Source organism: Erpetoichthys calabaricus, chromosome 2 (assembly GCF_900747795.2).
Source record: "Erpetoichthys calabaricus chromosome 2, fErpCal1.3, whole genome shotgun sequence".
Classification (NCBI taxonomy): domain Eukaryota; kingdom Metazoa; phylum Chordata; class Cladistia; order Polypteriformes; family Polypteridae; genus Erpetoichthys; species Erpetoichthys calabaricus.
In genome coordinates, this window is record NC_041395.2 from 39,307,967 (window position 1) to 39,325,721 (window position 17,755).

The following is a 17,755-nucleotide window of genomic DNA, read 5'->3' on the forward strand; positions in this document are numbered from 1 at the left end:
TGTTTAATTCTTTTGACATTTATATTATTGTTTCCATGTTAAAGGAGACAAAGATACATATTTATATTGAAGGTAGGACTTTTTATCCACTACTCCCCAGCCACCTTTTACAAACCTGAATTCACTAGCTTCTTATGTCCACAGATTTGATAAATGTATTTGTTACCTACTGTGTGATCAGAAACCTTTTTTCAAGATCCACATTAATTTTTAATACATATAAAGCAGGTGAATTGGACCCCTTTTTTTGTATGACCTGTTTGGAAATGTTTAATACCCAGAAGAGACAATACTAATGCTAAAAGTTGGAATAAATTTTGACTTTAACATGTGGGTGGACGAATATGATGGAAACTGAGCTGAAACTGCTCTTTACTCCAATAGAAAATGTAAATTTGTCTTGTATCATATGATGTCAACATAGCTAAAAACATAACACTTTACATTATTGTCATTGTTTCATTTTCCTTTTACATTGTGTCTTTTGCAGTGGTGGCTGTCATGAAACAATACAAAGTATCTGTTTAAAATAAAAAGAAAAAAGTTACATTCTAAATCAGTAAAATGTTTCAGATGACATTTAACTTAGTAACATTTCTTTTCAGTAGGATTGAAATTTGTTATTAAGTATTCTTATTATTTATGTGTTGCAGAGGAACCAAAGTTGTTTGACCAGGATGAGGAAAATAGCCTCATGTCTCTTGCAACCTCACAGGATGAATTGATGGGTGATTTGTCAGTTGAGCGCACAGCTTTGAAAATGCTACAGGATAAACTCTGTGAATGGCCTAAGGTGAGTAATCTGGAAATTATTAAAATGTAATGTTGCTGTGTCTCATTGTCCTTACATAGGAAAATTGACTTGCACCTAAAAAGGCTTAGATTAAACAAATGCGATCGCATTTGACTTTTAATTCTCTCATTGTGACCGGTGTTCACAGCACTCTGGCTTTGAATCCTGTTAACCTCCAAAGCTTCAGCAGTGTGACTCACAATGTGCCACTTCATGCACACCACCACGAAGGAGTAATGAAACCACCCTGAACTCCTTTATCTTTTAATGTCTATTATTAACAGGCTGAAAAGTTAGAACAGAAAACATACAAGTGCTCAAGGTCTTCCAGTACAGTTCCTTCTCTCACAATTAACACAATGAACACTGGGACAGGCTCACACTGATGTTGCAACATAACGCACACAAAGAAAAGATTTATGAAGCTGTTAAAGCAACCAACAGTAATAATAAAACTAAATATTAGTTTTAGAAAACAATCATTATTTTTAGCCATTATTATTGCATTTACAGCTTTGTTTTTTATGTGACGTTTCCTCTCAAACAGACAAAAATGGCAGCAAGCTACATTGGGGAGGACTGCATTTTTGATGTCAGTTCAGGATATTGCATACCTGTGTGCAACTATAAGCTGAGTTTGTATTTCTGGCAAATTACTCTCTCTTGTAATTATTTTTGACAGATTTCCAATTTGTCCTTTTCAACTAATAAAAGTAATACCCCATTTGCTTGGTATAATATCCATGAATCTAAACCCTGTTGCAGTGGGTTTTTTTCAGTATTATAAAGCTGGTACAAGGTTGCCTTTAATATCAGATCTTGAACAGGGGTAAAACAAAGTACTGGCTTAATTGGAAATGTTTATATAACCTAAGGAATACTTTTTTTTTTTATATAATACTTGGCTGGATTGACTATGCACAGTATCCTTGTATAGCTGCAAATAATGTTTAATCTAATTGAATTCAAATGTATATAGGAGTAACAAACTGAAAAGACAATTTTAATGTCGTATGCATGTTTTTTTCCTCCAAGAATTACAAGATGTTTGTAGTTTGCCTTTTTCTGTTTATTTTAAATCTTTTTTTCCTTATGATTAAACATTAAGTTTAACTCTTTTGTGTTGTCACAGGACCGAGTATTAATCAATCGTCTAGATATGTTATGCACAGCAGTACTGATTGGAAGCTGGGCAGACATCCGCAGATGCAACCTAGGTGCATCTATCCTGCAACATGACAGTGCGTCTCTGCTGCTTACAGATGACCACCCCAGTCCTCTGTGTGACATATCGCCTTCATCACCCCAGTGCAATCGTCTTGTACGCAGGAACCACCAGGATGACCCAGAATTTACTGTTAGACTGCGACATGTGAGTCATTTTCTAAACATATTCTAATATAAAATGTTAAAATTAATGCAAATATGGACATTATCTTTTTGACATAAATAAGATCAGAAACCTTTTTACTCTTAAAGGAACCCTGTCCCCTTTCCTGAGATGGCATTATCACGTGAACGTTGTTGATTTTGGAAATGTACTATGATTAGTTAACCTTTCAACATCCTTTGTGTGAAATAAGATGTACTTTTTCAGTTGTCATTTGTTAATTGCAGTACATGTTAATGTTTGTGCAGCAATAGACTGCTGCACTTGTCTTGTTCTTGCTATTTACAAATTTTAATTGTGAAAAGTCTCTGCACACCATGACCCAGCACTTGGAAAAACCAACGTCCGAAAATGTTGAAACCTTTTAGTATAGCTCAAGAAATAACGTTAGCTTGTTGTCATAATTTGATCATTTTTAAGTAACTTGAAAAATGTATCTATTATTAAGTGTTTATTACACGATTTTTTTTAAAAGTTGGTTACTGTCTTGTGCCCATTGTTCCTGTGAATACAGTCTGGCTTCCTATGACCTTTAATATCAAGACTATTTAATCTTATTCAAATTCATTTGGGGCCAGAGGGTATAGTGGAAACATCTGACAGGAGGCAGCAGCCAACTCTGAACAAAGCACCTTGTCAGTTGCTGTGAGGCCACAGTGCACTGCCAACTAGATTTATATTAAAAGTAAAATAAAACATTTAATTGTAAAATTACATTGATAAGACAATGCACATTATTCCTTAATACCATTTTTGTTTTTTGTTCTTTAAAAATGGAAAAAAAAAAATCCCAGCCTTATAAACGTGTCATTTTAGATATATAGTCAGTAGTTTTATTTGGCAGCTTTTTTGTCATACACATTGTTTTATAATACTATTTAATTAATCGTTTATTCCAGAAAAAGAGATAATTGCTGCTGTTCACAGTATATAGATTATCAGTATAAATTGCTTCAGTGTAATGTGTAATGTGGTTGTTTTTAGTCTACTTTTACTTCATCAGTCACAGTGTAATTGCTTTGCTGTTTTGTTCTGCATCTATAGGATGAGGGTCTCAAACTGACCTTTCAAAAGCAGTGTTTAATGCTGCCAAATGGGACCAGGAATGAACGAGGAGTTAAGAAGAGACGTTGCCACAATATGGAAGTAAGTTGCACAGGCGTGAAAAACATCACTTTCTTTATAGTTGTCTGATAACTTAACTAAGAGTTTCACTTTATTAATTTCTCTCTATTTTTCTCTGTTCTTTTCAATTAAGGGAGATGATGTTCCCCAGGCATCTCCATTTTCAAACCCAGAGTCCCGTGTCCCTGTCATTCATTCACTGACACGGTCTGTCCTGGTTGGCCTTGATGCTCCAAAGCGTTGTGAACTCTCTGATTGGCTAAAGGAACACCCAGAGTATGAGGTCGAACCACAAGCCCTTGCTGTGAGTCTTGCCATACTTCATTTTAAATTTGAATTAAGATATTTAAGAAAAGGGAATTTTTAAATAAGCATGCTGCATCTTGTTTGACAGAGTGATATTATGCTGTTACAGAATATCAATTTTCTCCTGAATGTTCTAAATTTATAGGGTCTACTTTATTCTTATTGAACTGTCTAAATCTATTATTACATTGGAGATCAGATTACATATTAGTACCTATTCATTCAGGAATCCAGAAAATTCTGTGTTTTGAAAACATGGATGGGTGGAGGCGGAGTGGTGGCTCTGAGGTTAGGGATCTGCACTGGCAATCGGAAGGTTGCCGGGTCGAATCCCGTAAAATGCCAAAAAGGGACCCTGCTCTGTTGGGCCCTTGAGCAAGGCCCTTAACCTGCAATGGCTAAGCACTTTGAGTAGTGAGAAAAGCGCTATATAAATGCAAAAAATGTAAAAAATATATATTATTATTATTATTATGGGTGCTTTTATATGTATACAGTAATCCCTCCTCGTTCGCGGGGGTTGCGTTCCAGAACCCCGCGCGAAAGGTGAAAATCCGCGAAGTAGAAACCATATGTTTATATGGTTATTTTTATATTGTCATGCTTGGGTCACAGATTTGCACAGAAACATAGGAGGTTGTAGAGAGACAGGAACTTTATTCAAACACTGCAAACAAACATTTGTCTCTTTTTCAAAAGTTTAAATTGTGTTCCATAACAAGACAGAGATGACAGTTCTGTCTCACAATTAAAAGAATGCAAACATATCTTCTCAAAGGAGTGCGCGTCAGGAGCAGAGAATGTCAGAGAGAGATAAAAGAAAACAATCAGAAATCAATAGGGCTGTTTGGGCTTTTAAGTATGTGAAGCACCGCCAGACAACACAGCTGCTAGGAAGGGAGCAATGTAAAAGTAGTATTTCAGTATTTTTTTTAGCGGAGTGTCCGTATCGTCTAGGGGTGTGAACAGCCCCCCTGCTCACAAGCCCTCCGTCAGGAGCAGACAATGTCAGAGAGAGAAAAAGAGAGAAAGGCAAACAATCAAAAATCAATACGTGCTGTTTGATCTTTTAAGTATGCGAAGCACCATACAGGAAGCATATCGCTTGACAAACCAGCTGCAAGAAAGGGAGCAACGTGAAGATAATCTTACAGTATTTTTAGATGAGCATCCGTATTGTCTAGGGGTGCGAACAGCCCCCCTGCTCACAAGCCCTCCGTCAGGAGCAGAGAATGTCAAAAAGAGAGAAAGGCAAACAATCAAAAATCAATACGTGCTGTTTGATCTTTTAAGTATGCAAAGCACCATACAGGAAGCATATCGCTTGACAAAGCAGCCACATTTAAGCCCAGCAAGGAAGAGAGCAATGTGAAGGTAATCTTTCAGTGTTTTTTGAGGAGCGGCCGTATCTTCTAGGGGTGCGAACAGCCCCCGTGCTCACAATATATTTGAGGAGTTTTATTTAATACGTAATACATGCTCTGATTGGGTAGCTTCTCAGCCATCTGCCAATAGCGTTCCTTGTATGAAATCAACTGGGCAAACCAACTGAGGAAGCATGTACCAGAAATTAAAAGACCCATTGTCCGCAGAAATCTGCAAACCAGCAAAAAATCCGCGATATATATTTAAATATGCTTACATATAAAATCCGCGATAGAGGGAAGCCGCGAAAGTCAAAGCGCGATATAGTGAGGGATTACTGTAATTGTACCTTTGATTATTTGCTGTAATTCATTCATGCTGTACTTTCCCAAATGCTGTAATCTTTTAAGACAGGAAAATTACAAATCCACACTGGCAGAGACATCTACTATATGTCATTGTGGGCAGACATACACTTTTAAGGGCTATTACAGTATGCCCTGCCATGTAGGACATGGCCTGGAAGTAATCTTTTAGTAAGCACAAGAAAGCCAGATAAATCAGCATCCTAGGAGGACACTTGCAACATTTTCTCTGAACAGGCTTGGTGCAAGCAGCCTTAAGGTAGCACTTGGAACTTAGTAGTGCATATCCCATTGCTTAAAAAAGAAAGTGAGTGAAGGCCAGAATTAACCATTGTTGTCAAAACTGACCACCTCCTCGATACTAGATACTTCTGTGAGTTAGTGGTTGTTGAGCATAAGACTAACCACAGAAATGCACTGCACTTAACACTTCAAAAAATGTATTGTCAAGAACAAAGAGGAGCAGGGATGCAAACATTAATTGAGTGTTTTGGTTGAAATGTTTTAGAGCTAAAAGTAGCTTAGATCAGGTGAGGTTACTGTTATTTTTATTTTGCTTTTTTAGTGTTCTTTTTTAATCTTCTCTCTCTTGAGGTTTCTTTGAAACAAAATACACCAATTTTTGCTTTATACTTGTGTGTATTCTAACAGATACCTGTTTCTCTGTTTGCAGCCAACATGCTTCTTCTCAGTTTAATACAGAAAACATAGCAGTGGCAGATACACAAAAAGCTCACAACTTTTAAATTAGAGGGTTCTGTGCCTTAATTCTACCATAACAGTATTCTACCTAATTATCTGTTAACCACCATTTTGGTTCTAGAAATTCTAGGTATATTAGTGAAACGTGTTTTTCCCCTGAAACTAAATATTTCTTTTTCATTTTTTGTTTCATTTTGTTTGCTGTATTACATTATTTGACAAAGGTCTAAGGTACGAGATCTCTTAAAGTGAGGGGCTGGACATATTTTGATAAATATTTGTTGCTGTGCCACACTACACACTGTTTATCAAGATATGTGCTAAAAGTCTCATTTTGGCATGTTATCTCATGGATGAGATGTTGGTGGTCATAACCAACTGCATTATGGCTATGTTACTGCAGCTTTGTTCAAAATTTAATTTTACTTGTTTGTTGGTAAACAGGAAACATGGCACCTAATGTTAGGATTAGAACAGTATGTTGGGTAAAGTTTCAGGGAAAAAAAAAGCATAAGTAAAGGAAAAGAGTTTGGCACATATTACCATAGAGTCCCAACATTTATATGTCATCATGTAACTGAGCCTTAGAGTTTTTTTTTTTTTAAATTTTGCAATTCTTCCCCTTTGTGTTTTTTGAAGACAAAACTGTATACAAATCAAGCACTGTTATATTGCTGTTTTATTAATTTGTTCAAAAATCTTTGTTTTATACTCTATTTTAAATGTATTTCTTACAAAGGTATTTGACTATTATTTATTCCTCACAAAATTTAGCATTGCAAGAAACAAAAAAAAGTATTGCTTTACTCTTGTAGCATTGGAATATGTTAGAAAGTTTAGTGATGCATTTTTCAAGATAAAACTAAACTCATAATAAAATTATAATACAGTAATCCCTCGCTATATCGCGCTTCGACTTTCGCGGCTTCACTCTATCGCGAATTTTATATGTAAGCATATCTATACTAATTAATAAAAGGCAAAGCCCTCACTGACTGACTGACTCACTAATTCTGCAACTTCCCGTGTAGGTGGAAGGCTGAAATTTGGCAGGCTGATTCCTTACAGCTTACTTACAAGAGTTAGGCAGGTTTCATTTCGAAATTCAACGCGTAATGGTCATAACTGGAACCTCTTTTTTCACAATATACTGTAATGGACGGCAGCTCGATGGCCGTGGGAGGAGGAGTTGAGTGTCACGTCATCACGCCTCCCACGTAATCACGTGAAAAGACTGTGAACGCAGTAGGGAGAAATGAAGGAGGAGCCGCAAACAGCAAAGAACAAAAAATTCATTAAACAATTGAGAAGGGAGCGAAACAATAAGAAGCAAGCGAGTAAAGCATACAAGCATCTTCATAAAGGAAACAAAGCACGGTGTAAAACGTAAGTTTAAATTAAGTTTATAGAAACGCTCCCGCTGCGGATTGTAATAACATATTCGCGAGATAAAAGAACGCAGTAGGGAGAAATGAAGGATGAGCCGCAAACAGCGAAGAACAAAAAATTCATTAAACAATTGAGAAGGGAGCGAAACAATAAGAAGCGAGCGAGTGAAGCATACAAGCATCTTCATAAGGGAAAAAAGCACGGTGTAAAACGTAAGTTTAAATTAAGTTTATAGAAACGCTCCCGCTGCGGATTGCAATAACATTTTCGCAAGATAAAAGTTTAATGAGAAGACACGAGGTATAAACGAACCACATGCCGTAGCGCAACGTTAGGGGCTTCACCTCTGGCGCTGACGTTCGAGATTCGATTCCCGAGAGCGGATGCAGTGAGTGTGTACGCCTGATGAGTCCAGAATTAGGGAGAAACACGTGTCGCATACTCTTTGCATTATTTGAAAGTAAACTATTAAAACCATTCTATGATCTGCTTCTCGCAACTGAAAGATGGCACATGGCGGATGTTAGCCGACTTGCTGACCGCAACGTTAGGGGCTTCAACTCTGGCGCCGCAAGCAGCGAAGAACAAAAAATTCATTAAACAATTGAGAAGGGAACGAAACAATAAGAAGCGAGCGAGTGAACCATACAAGCATCTTCATAAGGGAAACAAAGCACGGTGTAAAACGTAAGTTTAAATTAAGTTTATAGAAACGCTCCCGCTGCGGATTGCAATAACATATTCGCGAGATAAAAGAACGCAGTAGGGAGAAATGAAGGAAGAGCTGCAAACCGCGAAGAACAAAAAATAACAGAAAGAGGGCACGTGGCGGACGTAAGGCGACTTGCTGACAAACCACAAGCGTGACCTGGCAGGTAGCCACCCATACAATCAGATTGTGATTCAGAAAACGAATGCCATGAATGTAATTACCACGATCTACATACTGTCAAATAAACGAAACACACGCCGTAGCGCGACAACTGTGAAAAGGGAGCTTCACAAAAAAACAGATCCTTAACAAATTGTTATTGGTATATTTTCGATCCATTTAAAAAGGTTTTCTTTTCTTCTTAATAAAAAATTAAAACCAGTACTTCGCCGCAACGAAGCGCGAGAATTTGGCTATATATATCTGCTTCTCGCAATTAAAAGAGGGCACGTCGATCTACATACAAGGCGAAAGTCTTGCAACATTCAAAGATGATGGTTTGGGATAAGTACACCATGGAACATAAAAGAGCTTATGAAGCCTTGAACCGAAAAAAAGCAAGATCTCAGAGATTGTAAAAAAAAAAAAAAAAAAAGGAGGTAATGTCGTTTTACTCGCTGTAGATTTTAGTCAAATATTACCAGTTATTCCACGAGGGAGACCAGCAGATGAACTCAACGTGTGTTTAAAATCCATGCTTCTCCCACGGTCGGTTATATGTCGCGTGTTCTCGGGTAGGTACACCAAAAAATGTGTACATTTAAGCATGTAATGGGCAAAGAAAAAATGAGGTATACCCGAAGGCACTGCAGTAGTACTCAATGTAACTTTACTTCTTAAATGTTAATGTTTTACTGTTTAATAATTTATACACTTCTTATATGTTGTTCAAATTCTTTTATCAAAATACCAGTGACAGCGCAATGCACGATAACATGGAGTGAATACACCATACGCATCCGCCCACGGCCGCCCTGGTGTGCGCAGATAGGAGTTGATTCTACAATAAAATAAAATAAAGATAAAAGGAGTAATACAATCATCACCCATAAAGCGGATAGCAGACGTGACGTACTATATGTGTACCAGATTTCAACTCGATACGTGAAACGGTTTGCGAGCTACAGGTGATTTAAAATCCTGGACAGACAAACAAATAGCCACAGTAGCAAATTATAGAAGAAGATTTTAATGTTTAATAATTTATATTTATATGAAATGTGCTTCTTATATATTACTTCATATTCTCATATGATAATGATGTTAATGTTGTTTATATTGATTTCTATGTTATTGTAAGTGCAGGTTAGGTGGATTGGCGATTCTAAATTGGCCCTAGTGTGTGCTTGGTGTGTGGGTGTGTTTGTGTGTGTCCTGCGGTGGGTTGGCACCCTGCCCGGGATTGGTTCCCTGCCTTGTGCCCTGTGTTGGCTGGGATTGGCTCCAGCAGACCCCCGTGACCCTGTGTTCGGATTCAGCGGGTTGGAAAATGGATGGATGGATGGATGTATGTGTGTATATGTATGTATATGTGTATATATATATATATATATATATATATATATATATATATATATATAAAATATGTGTGTATGTATGTGTATATATATATAATATATGTATATATATATATATATATATATATATATATATATATATATATATATATATATATATGATATATCTGTATATGTGTATATGAGTGTGTGTGTGTATGTGTGTGTGTATATATATATATATATATATATATATATATATATATATATACATAGACATTATATATATAATATATGTGTTTATGTATATATATATATATATATATATATATATAATATATGTGTATATGTATGTATATATATATATATATATATATAATGTGTTTATGTATATATATATTATATAATGTGTTTATGTATATATATATATAATATAATGTGTTTATGTATGTATATGACAGCAACACTCATAACAATGATAACACAATTACATTGACAATCATGTTACGTTATTTTTAAAATGTTTCCTTTACTTTTTCATAACCTCTTTAACGCAGTACTTCTCCACTGCGAGGCGCGGGTATTTTGTTAGTTTAAATATATATTGCGGATTTTTCACTGGTTCATGGGTTTCAGTGGACAATGGGTCTTTTAATTTCTGGTACATGCTTCCTCAGTTGGTTTGCTCAGTTGATTTCATACAAGGGACGCTATTGGCAGATGGCTGAGAAGCTACCCAACCAGAGCGCGTATTACGTATTAAATAAAACTCCTCAAATATATTGTGAGCACGGGGGCTGTTCGCACCCCTAGAGGATACGGCCGCTCCTCAAAAAACACTGAAAGACTATCTTCACATTACTCCCTTTCTTGCTGGGCTTACTTGTGGCTGCTTTGTCAAGCGATATGCTTCCCGCATGGTGCTTCGCATACTTAAAAGATCAAACAGCACGTATTGATTTTTGATTGTTTGCTTTTCTCCCTCTCTCTCTTGCTCTGACATTCTCTGCTCCTGACGGAGGGGGTGTGAGCACGGGGCTGTTCGCACCCCTAGACGATACGGACGCTCATCTAAAAATGCTGAAAGATTACCTTAACGTTGCTCCCTTCCTTGCAGCTGCTTTGTCAAGCGACATGCTTCCCGCATGGTGCTTCGCATACTTAAAAGCTCAAACGACACGTATTGATTTTTGATTGTTTGCTTCTGTCTGTCTCTCTCACTCTCTCTGACATTCTCTGCTCCTGACGGAGGGGGTGTGAGCAGAGGGGCTGTTCGCACACTGGCCTAGAGGATATGGACGCTCCTCTAAAAAATGCTGAAAGACTACCTTCACATTGCTCTCTTTCTTGCAGCTGCTTTGTCCGGCGATGCTTTACATACTTAAAAGCCCAAACATCCCTATTGATTTTTGATTTGTTTGCTTTTCTCTCTATCTCTCTGACATTCTCTGCTCCTGATGCACACTCCTGTGAAGAGGAAGATATGTTTGCATTCTTTTAATTGTGAGACGGAACTGTCATCTCTGTCTTGTCATGGAGCACAGTTTAAACTTTTGACAAAGAGACAAATGTTTGCTTGCAGTGTTTGAATAAAGTTCCTGTCTATCTACAACCTCATGTGTTTCTGTGCAAGTCTGTGACCCAAGCATGACAATATAAAAATAACCATATAAACATATGGTTTCTACTTCGCGGATTTTCTCCTTTCGCAGGGGGTTCTGGAACGCAAGCCCCGCGATGGAGGAGGAATTACTGTACAGATTTTAATGTGAATTCCTGCATTCTTTTGGCACATCATTTAAGTGATTAATTTGCATAAGTACTCAACCTGCTCTCGTCATTTGTCAAATTTGTCTGTTCACAATATTAATTTCACACTTTGTAAGAATAATTTGGTGGGTCTCATTTAAAATATATATATACACACACACACACAGTTGTTATTGTATAGTGGGTCAGCGGCTCAGAAAAGATGGCCGATTGAATAAATAAATAAATAAATAAATAATTGTCCGGCTCGCTCTCCGTGGGGTGTATGTGCACACGCAGCTGTGGGGTTTAGTGGAGTAATTGGGGTGAGACACACCTGCATGTGAGGGTGTAGTCTGTCTCAGTTGCTTCATCGGCTTTCTGAGGTACGGGATTGATATTGTGCCCATAGAGGCATATATGAAAGAGACAGCATGAGAAAAAGAAAGTATGTTAAAGGATGGAGAGAGAAGGCAGGAGCCACAGAGAGCGGGTGTGAGTGGATGAGACAGAGAGTAGGCAGACAGCTGGTAGGAAGTCCCTGGAAGGGAGTGTGCGGACCACATTCAGGGGCTGATGGTCACTCCAGCTGAGTGACCTGGAAGCTAGTGAGGTAAGTGCTGCTCGGTTGGAGCAACTCGCCGGAGAGAGGCAGCATGGCAGCAAGGTAATGGAAGGCTCAGTGAGACATTAAGTGGTGGAGCCATGGATCGCAGGGCCGTGAGCCTGGCAGGGCCCATAGCCAAAGAGCAGCGGGGAAGGTTGGCTCAAATGCAGATTAGGTGTCTCCTTGGCTGCAAGGACCCATTAGGATTAAGTTAAGGGGGTGCCTGTTTTAAGGGAGTACAACAGTGCTTGTGTTTTTAAGGACAGTTTCCTACACTGTGTTTTAACCTTGTTTTAAGGAATATTTGTTGGATTGGTTTTAACACGCTGTCTCTTTGTTTTATTGGATTTATTTATTACGGATTGCACTGCACTTTTGAACACTGTTTTGGTTTTGATGGTTTTATTAAAAGCGTTTGGCACTTTTATGCACCAACCCCTTGCTTTGAGAGTGTCCTCATCTGCTGGCTCATCCTTCAGGTACGTTATTGGAGATTGCAGGTTCAAGAGACTCCCTGGAAGGACCTGGTAGTGTGAGCCAACCCTCACCATCACATTTGTGATCATAAGTTTACATAACATGGCAGAATTTGTGAAATATTGGCCATTGTTTTGAAAATATAAGTAATAATGTAGAAAACTTTACTTTTCATTAGGGAGTGTGCTTGGACGAAGCAATTTATTGTCATGTAATTGTGTGTGCCCTTTTTAAATCATAATGATAATTGAAAACGCCTGAAGGGGCCTGATCAAAGTTTAAATACCCTTGAATGTTGGGGCTGATGATATATATACAGGTTCAAAGTAATGGTAGTTAAGGGAGAGTGTCCACGCCTGTAACGTTTTTGATTGTAATCAGTGTCTGTGTACAAATAGTCAATTTAAATACATGCAGAAGTTCACTGACTTTACTGGATACTGAGCCATTGGGAAAACAAAAGAACTGTCAAAATACAAGTGAGAAAAAGTTGTTGAATCGTATAAATCCAGGTAGAGGATATAAAAACATACACCGAGAGACCTGAAAATGCCTATCTGTAGTATTCAAACTCGGATTTAAAAAAAAAGGTAGAAAGTTCAGGGTTCTGTTGTTACCAAGCCAAGACTTCAGCCACAAATCTGCCAGGATCATTTTTTGCCTGGGTATGTAAACATATGATCACAACTGTGTGTGTGTATGTGTATGTTTGTGTGTGTGTGTGTGTGTGTGTGTGTGTGTATGTATATGTGTGTGTGTATATATATATATATATATATATATATACACACACACAGTATATTAGTTTTTTGCTTGTTAAGTTACATTGATAACTTAATGGGCAACCTTTCCGACACATAGTGACCACATACTTAGCAATGGGATAAGTTTTCTTGGGATGTCAGATTGTGTTTAATGGTTAATTACTTTATGTTGAGTTAAGTTTTGAGGGTAAATAGGATATTGTTTTGCCCAAGACTGAAATTTGTCAATTATTGTTTAACTTTTTTATGATGCTGAAGTATTTATGTATGAGAGTGATAAGTATGACAAATAAAATGTACCCTTTAATTTTATACTGTTAAATTCTTTCTCCTATTTTGACAATTTTTCTGTGAGATAAGACTTGGACTTCCTACGATCCTGAATAGTACCACTGAGGCTTAAAACATTGTGTGCATATCAAGTGTGGTGTATGTTCTTTAAATGTGGTTTCTTTTTACAAAATGTTACAGCCTTGGAAGCAAGCAGGTTACCTATATGATACTGTGAACTGCATTACTACATCTTTAAACTAGAAAATACATAATTTTAATGACTAAATGTACAAATCTTTGCAGGCTGAGTATTCCTTATTAATATTGAAATATTTTTAAATATGTAAACCATTTATAATCATTTTCTGTACAAGTTTTCTGTTTTGTTCACTGTAATGGACAATTCAGACAAGGAGAGAGGAGTATTGCCTTTACCAGTTTTCAACTTTTTTATTAGATTTATTTATTTTTTTGTAGTTCTTGGCTGGTGCTCACAAGAAGAAACGACACAAACCTAAGAAGGTAGAAAAACTAGATCCAGATACACTTACAGGTCTAGAAAGGGTTCAGCTGGTTAATCTACGCAGTGGGAGGAAGGTAAATCCCTGCTTTTCTTACCTTTAGGTCAAATAGCATTTTATATTAAGTTACACAATTTGTTTATACTTGCTGTATATCATTTAAAGCATTAAAAGTATATGACGATAGTTGTGGAGCTCTCGTATAGTGTCTTTTGCATAAATTATTGTTTTGCTTGTGGGAGTATAAATTATTTCCCTCATTCTTTTCTCCCCAGCTTGGAGGTGCTTTTGCCCCATCTTTGAAAGGACTCAGGCAGTGCCTGGAGGAGAATCCTGATTATGTTGTCTCTCCTAGCTGGGCAGAGTTGGTCCAAAATTCTGTGAGTAAGGGCACGGGACTTTCATGTAAAAACAATGTTGTGTGCTTGGCACATTAGTGTATATCAAACCACTTTAATAAGAGTTTATGCATTATTATTATTATAGTGTGTGTGTATAATATATATATATATATAATATATATATACACACACACACAATAATAATAATAATGCTATACATATCATGTATAGTATAATACTATACTATATATAAACCGAATAAAAACGTTTATATTCCAGAGCAACAATAATCTCATAATAATGGTAGTGCTGCACTATCTACCATATTTATTGTTATAATTTCTTTGGTAAATTTTCAAATTAACTGGTTTAGTTTTAGTATTAAATAGTTTAGACCGTCAATCAAATCAAATTCTGTTCTATTTTTTTCTGGTATGCGCTGAGACTCTTGATCTGTTTGGTTTTATCCTTCATTAAAAATTCAGAATTTCTAATTAGTTCTTGTTTTAATAGATTTTTTTTTTCTTACGACTTTCTGGAATTATCATCTGTCATTTTTCCCACCAACCAAATTTGTGACTATGTTCTCTAATAATTTGTTTTTGTTTTAGGGCTACCTCCCAGAGTCTATGCATCACAGAATACTTTTTGAAGAAATCAAAACGGACAACAGACGTCCTAAACAGCTACAGCAGTCTCACAGCAACCATCGTAGCATGGTTAAGTTGGAACCAACATTTACCCCTGTACTGCAGGAGCAGCCTCTGCTTTCCAGCAGTCACAATACAGCAACCTACCTTGGGAGCTGTTATACAGAACTGGACAGAAATCATCACCAGCAACACAGCATCCACTCAGATGATGCATCCTCAGTCTTCCCTGGACAGTTGTCTCCTGGTTATGATGTCAAAATGGAGACAGAGCTGGAAAGTGGGGGCATGGAGTTTGACTACAGTGACAATAGCCGCTTGTCACTAGCTTATTCAGATAGGGACTTCTCATACCTGGGTGACCCCATGATGCCAAACAATTCAGATTCCAGTGAAGACGGTGATTGATGCTTTGTTTTGGGGTGGGGTGTATTATTTTTTCCCTTTTTGTTTTTTTTGTTTTTTTTTAATTGGGGACCGATAAATTTAGGGAAGGAGTTTTACAGTCTAAACAATAAACTTTTTTCCTTCCAAATTTTTCTTTCTGTCTTCTCTCTCTGACACACTGGCTTGCTCTGTCCATTCCTTCGACTGTAAAACTTAAAGAAAAAAAATGACATTGACAGAGGTAAATCTTTCCCATCAACATTCAATGAAATTTACGTATCTTCTGGAAAAGAAGCAGACAAAGCATATTTCCCCTGGCATTACTGTACTGTATTTATTTTGAGGCTTAGAAGATGGGGATTGTGGCTGGAGCAACATGTGTTGATCATACTGTCTTGAAAAAGGGCAGGCTTCTCTTGAAACCTATTTAAATAATGAAATTACTAGGATTCAGAAGACAGTGTGAGGTAACTATGTTAAGCAACTTCTGTTGGGTTTTGATCATTGAAAGTACATGGCCAAGAAAAGATACTGTAAATAAAATAATCTGCATTAATTTTTTTGTGTGGTCTTTATGCCAGTACTGCGTTCTTGTTTGAATCTGATGATCCTTTGACTGTTATACTAACTGTTTAGGTGACCATGTGTTTTACTACTTATCAAGTGGACTGGATCAAAAAAAGAAAAAGTGTAGACTCGATATTGTGATGTATTATTTTAGAACTGCAAGCACTTGGTTTTACATGAAATGTAAGAGTCAAGTGACATAATCATAAGATCGTTTTTATTTTGACGAGACAATCCCTAACACAGCTTGTGAGTTCTCATTCACAGCCATTATAACAGAATGTATTGTCAAGATCTGAAGGTTCCTAAGTGCTCTTTTAAACTACACCACTAGGACCTTGCTCAATGTACTTTCTGTAATAGTAGTAATGATAATAACACTAAGTAATAGTGTTCATGGTTCTATGTGTATTTTAGTAATATATTGTAGTGAAAAGTCAAGCAAAATGACCCCTTTCATTGGCTAACTACAAAGATTACAACATGCAAGCTTTCGCGGTAACTCAGGCCCCTTCTTCAGGCAAGATGTAATACAGAAACTGGAGTTCCCTGTGTTTATATACACACTCTAGGACAAGAAACAACTCTTGTCCTAGTGTCTATATAAACACAGGGAACTCCAGTTTCTGTATTACATCTTGCCTGAAGAAGGGGCCTGAGTTACCGCGAAAGCTTGCATGTTGTAATCTTTGTAGTTAGCCAATGAAAGGGGTCATTTTGCTTGACTTTTCACTACATTTATAATGGCTAACACGGTACAACACCCTAGTACTGCAGTAATATATTGTGAAATTTACGTTTAATCAGTTTCAGATTATGCCTCCGTGTTCTTGTTGAAGAACTGATTTCAAAGTAATGTTAATTACTCTGTTCCTGATAGATTTTTTTTTTTACTGATCCCAACAGGAAAATGCAGTATCACAGCAGCTGAAACACCAAAACTACACCGAAAACACACAAGGTAAAACAGTAATAGGAAAAAGTATGCCCATAATTTCAGTAAAATGGAAGGAAAACAGTCTAGCCAGAGGATATATTGGGACATTCATTTGCAGCTGGTAAAGAAAGGACCCAAGGCAGGAAATAGCTCTATACATAGCATTAGTATGATAAGTTATCAGTTTAACCTCTATTATGGTGACCTCAACTATGCACAGTATTGTAGGCGTTGACTCGGTAGTGCATAATATAGCTTAACTTCTCATAGAGCTGTTTGTAATTCAGAATCATTCTGACCATTTTACTGTACGCTTTTTCCAGTGGACCCCGATAAACTCACTCATGAATATTTTCTAAAGGATTGGTACTTTTTGTTTTTGCATGCAAGGTACACTTTCTGATGTATTTGCCCTAAAGTTCAATTTTATCCGAGTAGATCTTTGATCTTTAAGAGAGATGTGCACAATGTGCAATTTTATATGACATTATGGCTCGTCAAACATAAATTAGGGAAGAGTGATTTCTTTAGAGGCTTGCTGCCTTGTAGAGTACTGTGCTACAGAAAAGTATTTTAAAGGTAGTTAATGTAGTGCTCATTTACATGGAAAGTACTATACAGTCAGACTAAGCACAAATTAACATTGATAAATTAACTTTAATGTGGTTTTGTTTTTAAAACAAGTCAGCATTTTATGTAAACTTAAAGCAATTGTTTGATTCACTGATGTATCCATTTTTCATGTGGTCCTCTGGTGAATTTTTCTCCTTTCTTTCTTTCTTTCTTTCTTTCTTTCTTTCTTTCTTTCTTTCTTTCTTTCTTTCTTTCTTTCTTTCTTT

General features: G+C 36.9%; 1 protein-coding gene across 1 annotated transcript in view; it reads left to right on the forward strand.

Moving 5' to 3' along the window:
• chd8 (chromodomain helicase DNA binding protein 8) overlaps positions 1-15,968 on the forward strand; it is a 154,526-nt gene extending 138,558 nt beyond the window's left edge. The window contains exons 34-40 of the mRNA XM_028793628.2: positions 654-793; positions 1,926-2,165; positions 3,228-3,329; positions 3,442-3,612; positions 13,991-14,110; positions 14,310-14,414; positions 14,987-15,968. Of these exons, the coding sequence (XP_028649461.1) occupies positions 654-793; positions 1,926-2,165; positions 3,228-3,329; positions 3,442-3,612; positions 13,991-14,110; positions 14,310-14,414; positions 14,987-15,433 (1,325 nt within the window). The 3' untranslated portion in view covers positions 15,434-15,968. The remainder of the gene's footprint in view (positions 1-653; positions 794-1,925; positions 2,166-3,227; positions 3,330-3,441; positions 3,613-13,990; positions 14,111-14,309; positions 14,415-14,986) is intronic.
• Positions 15,969-17,755: the final 1,787 nt, after the last annotated feature.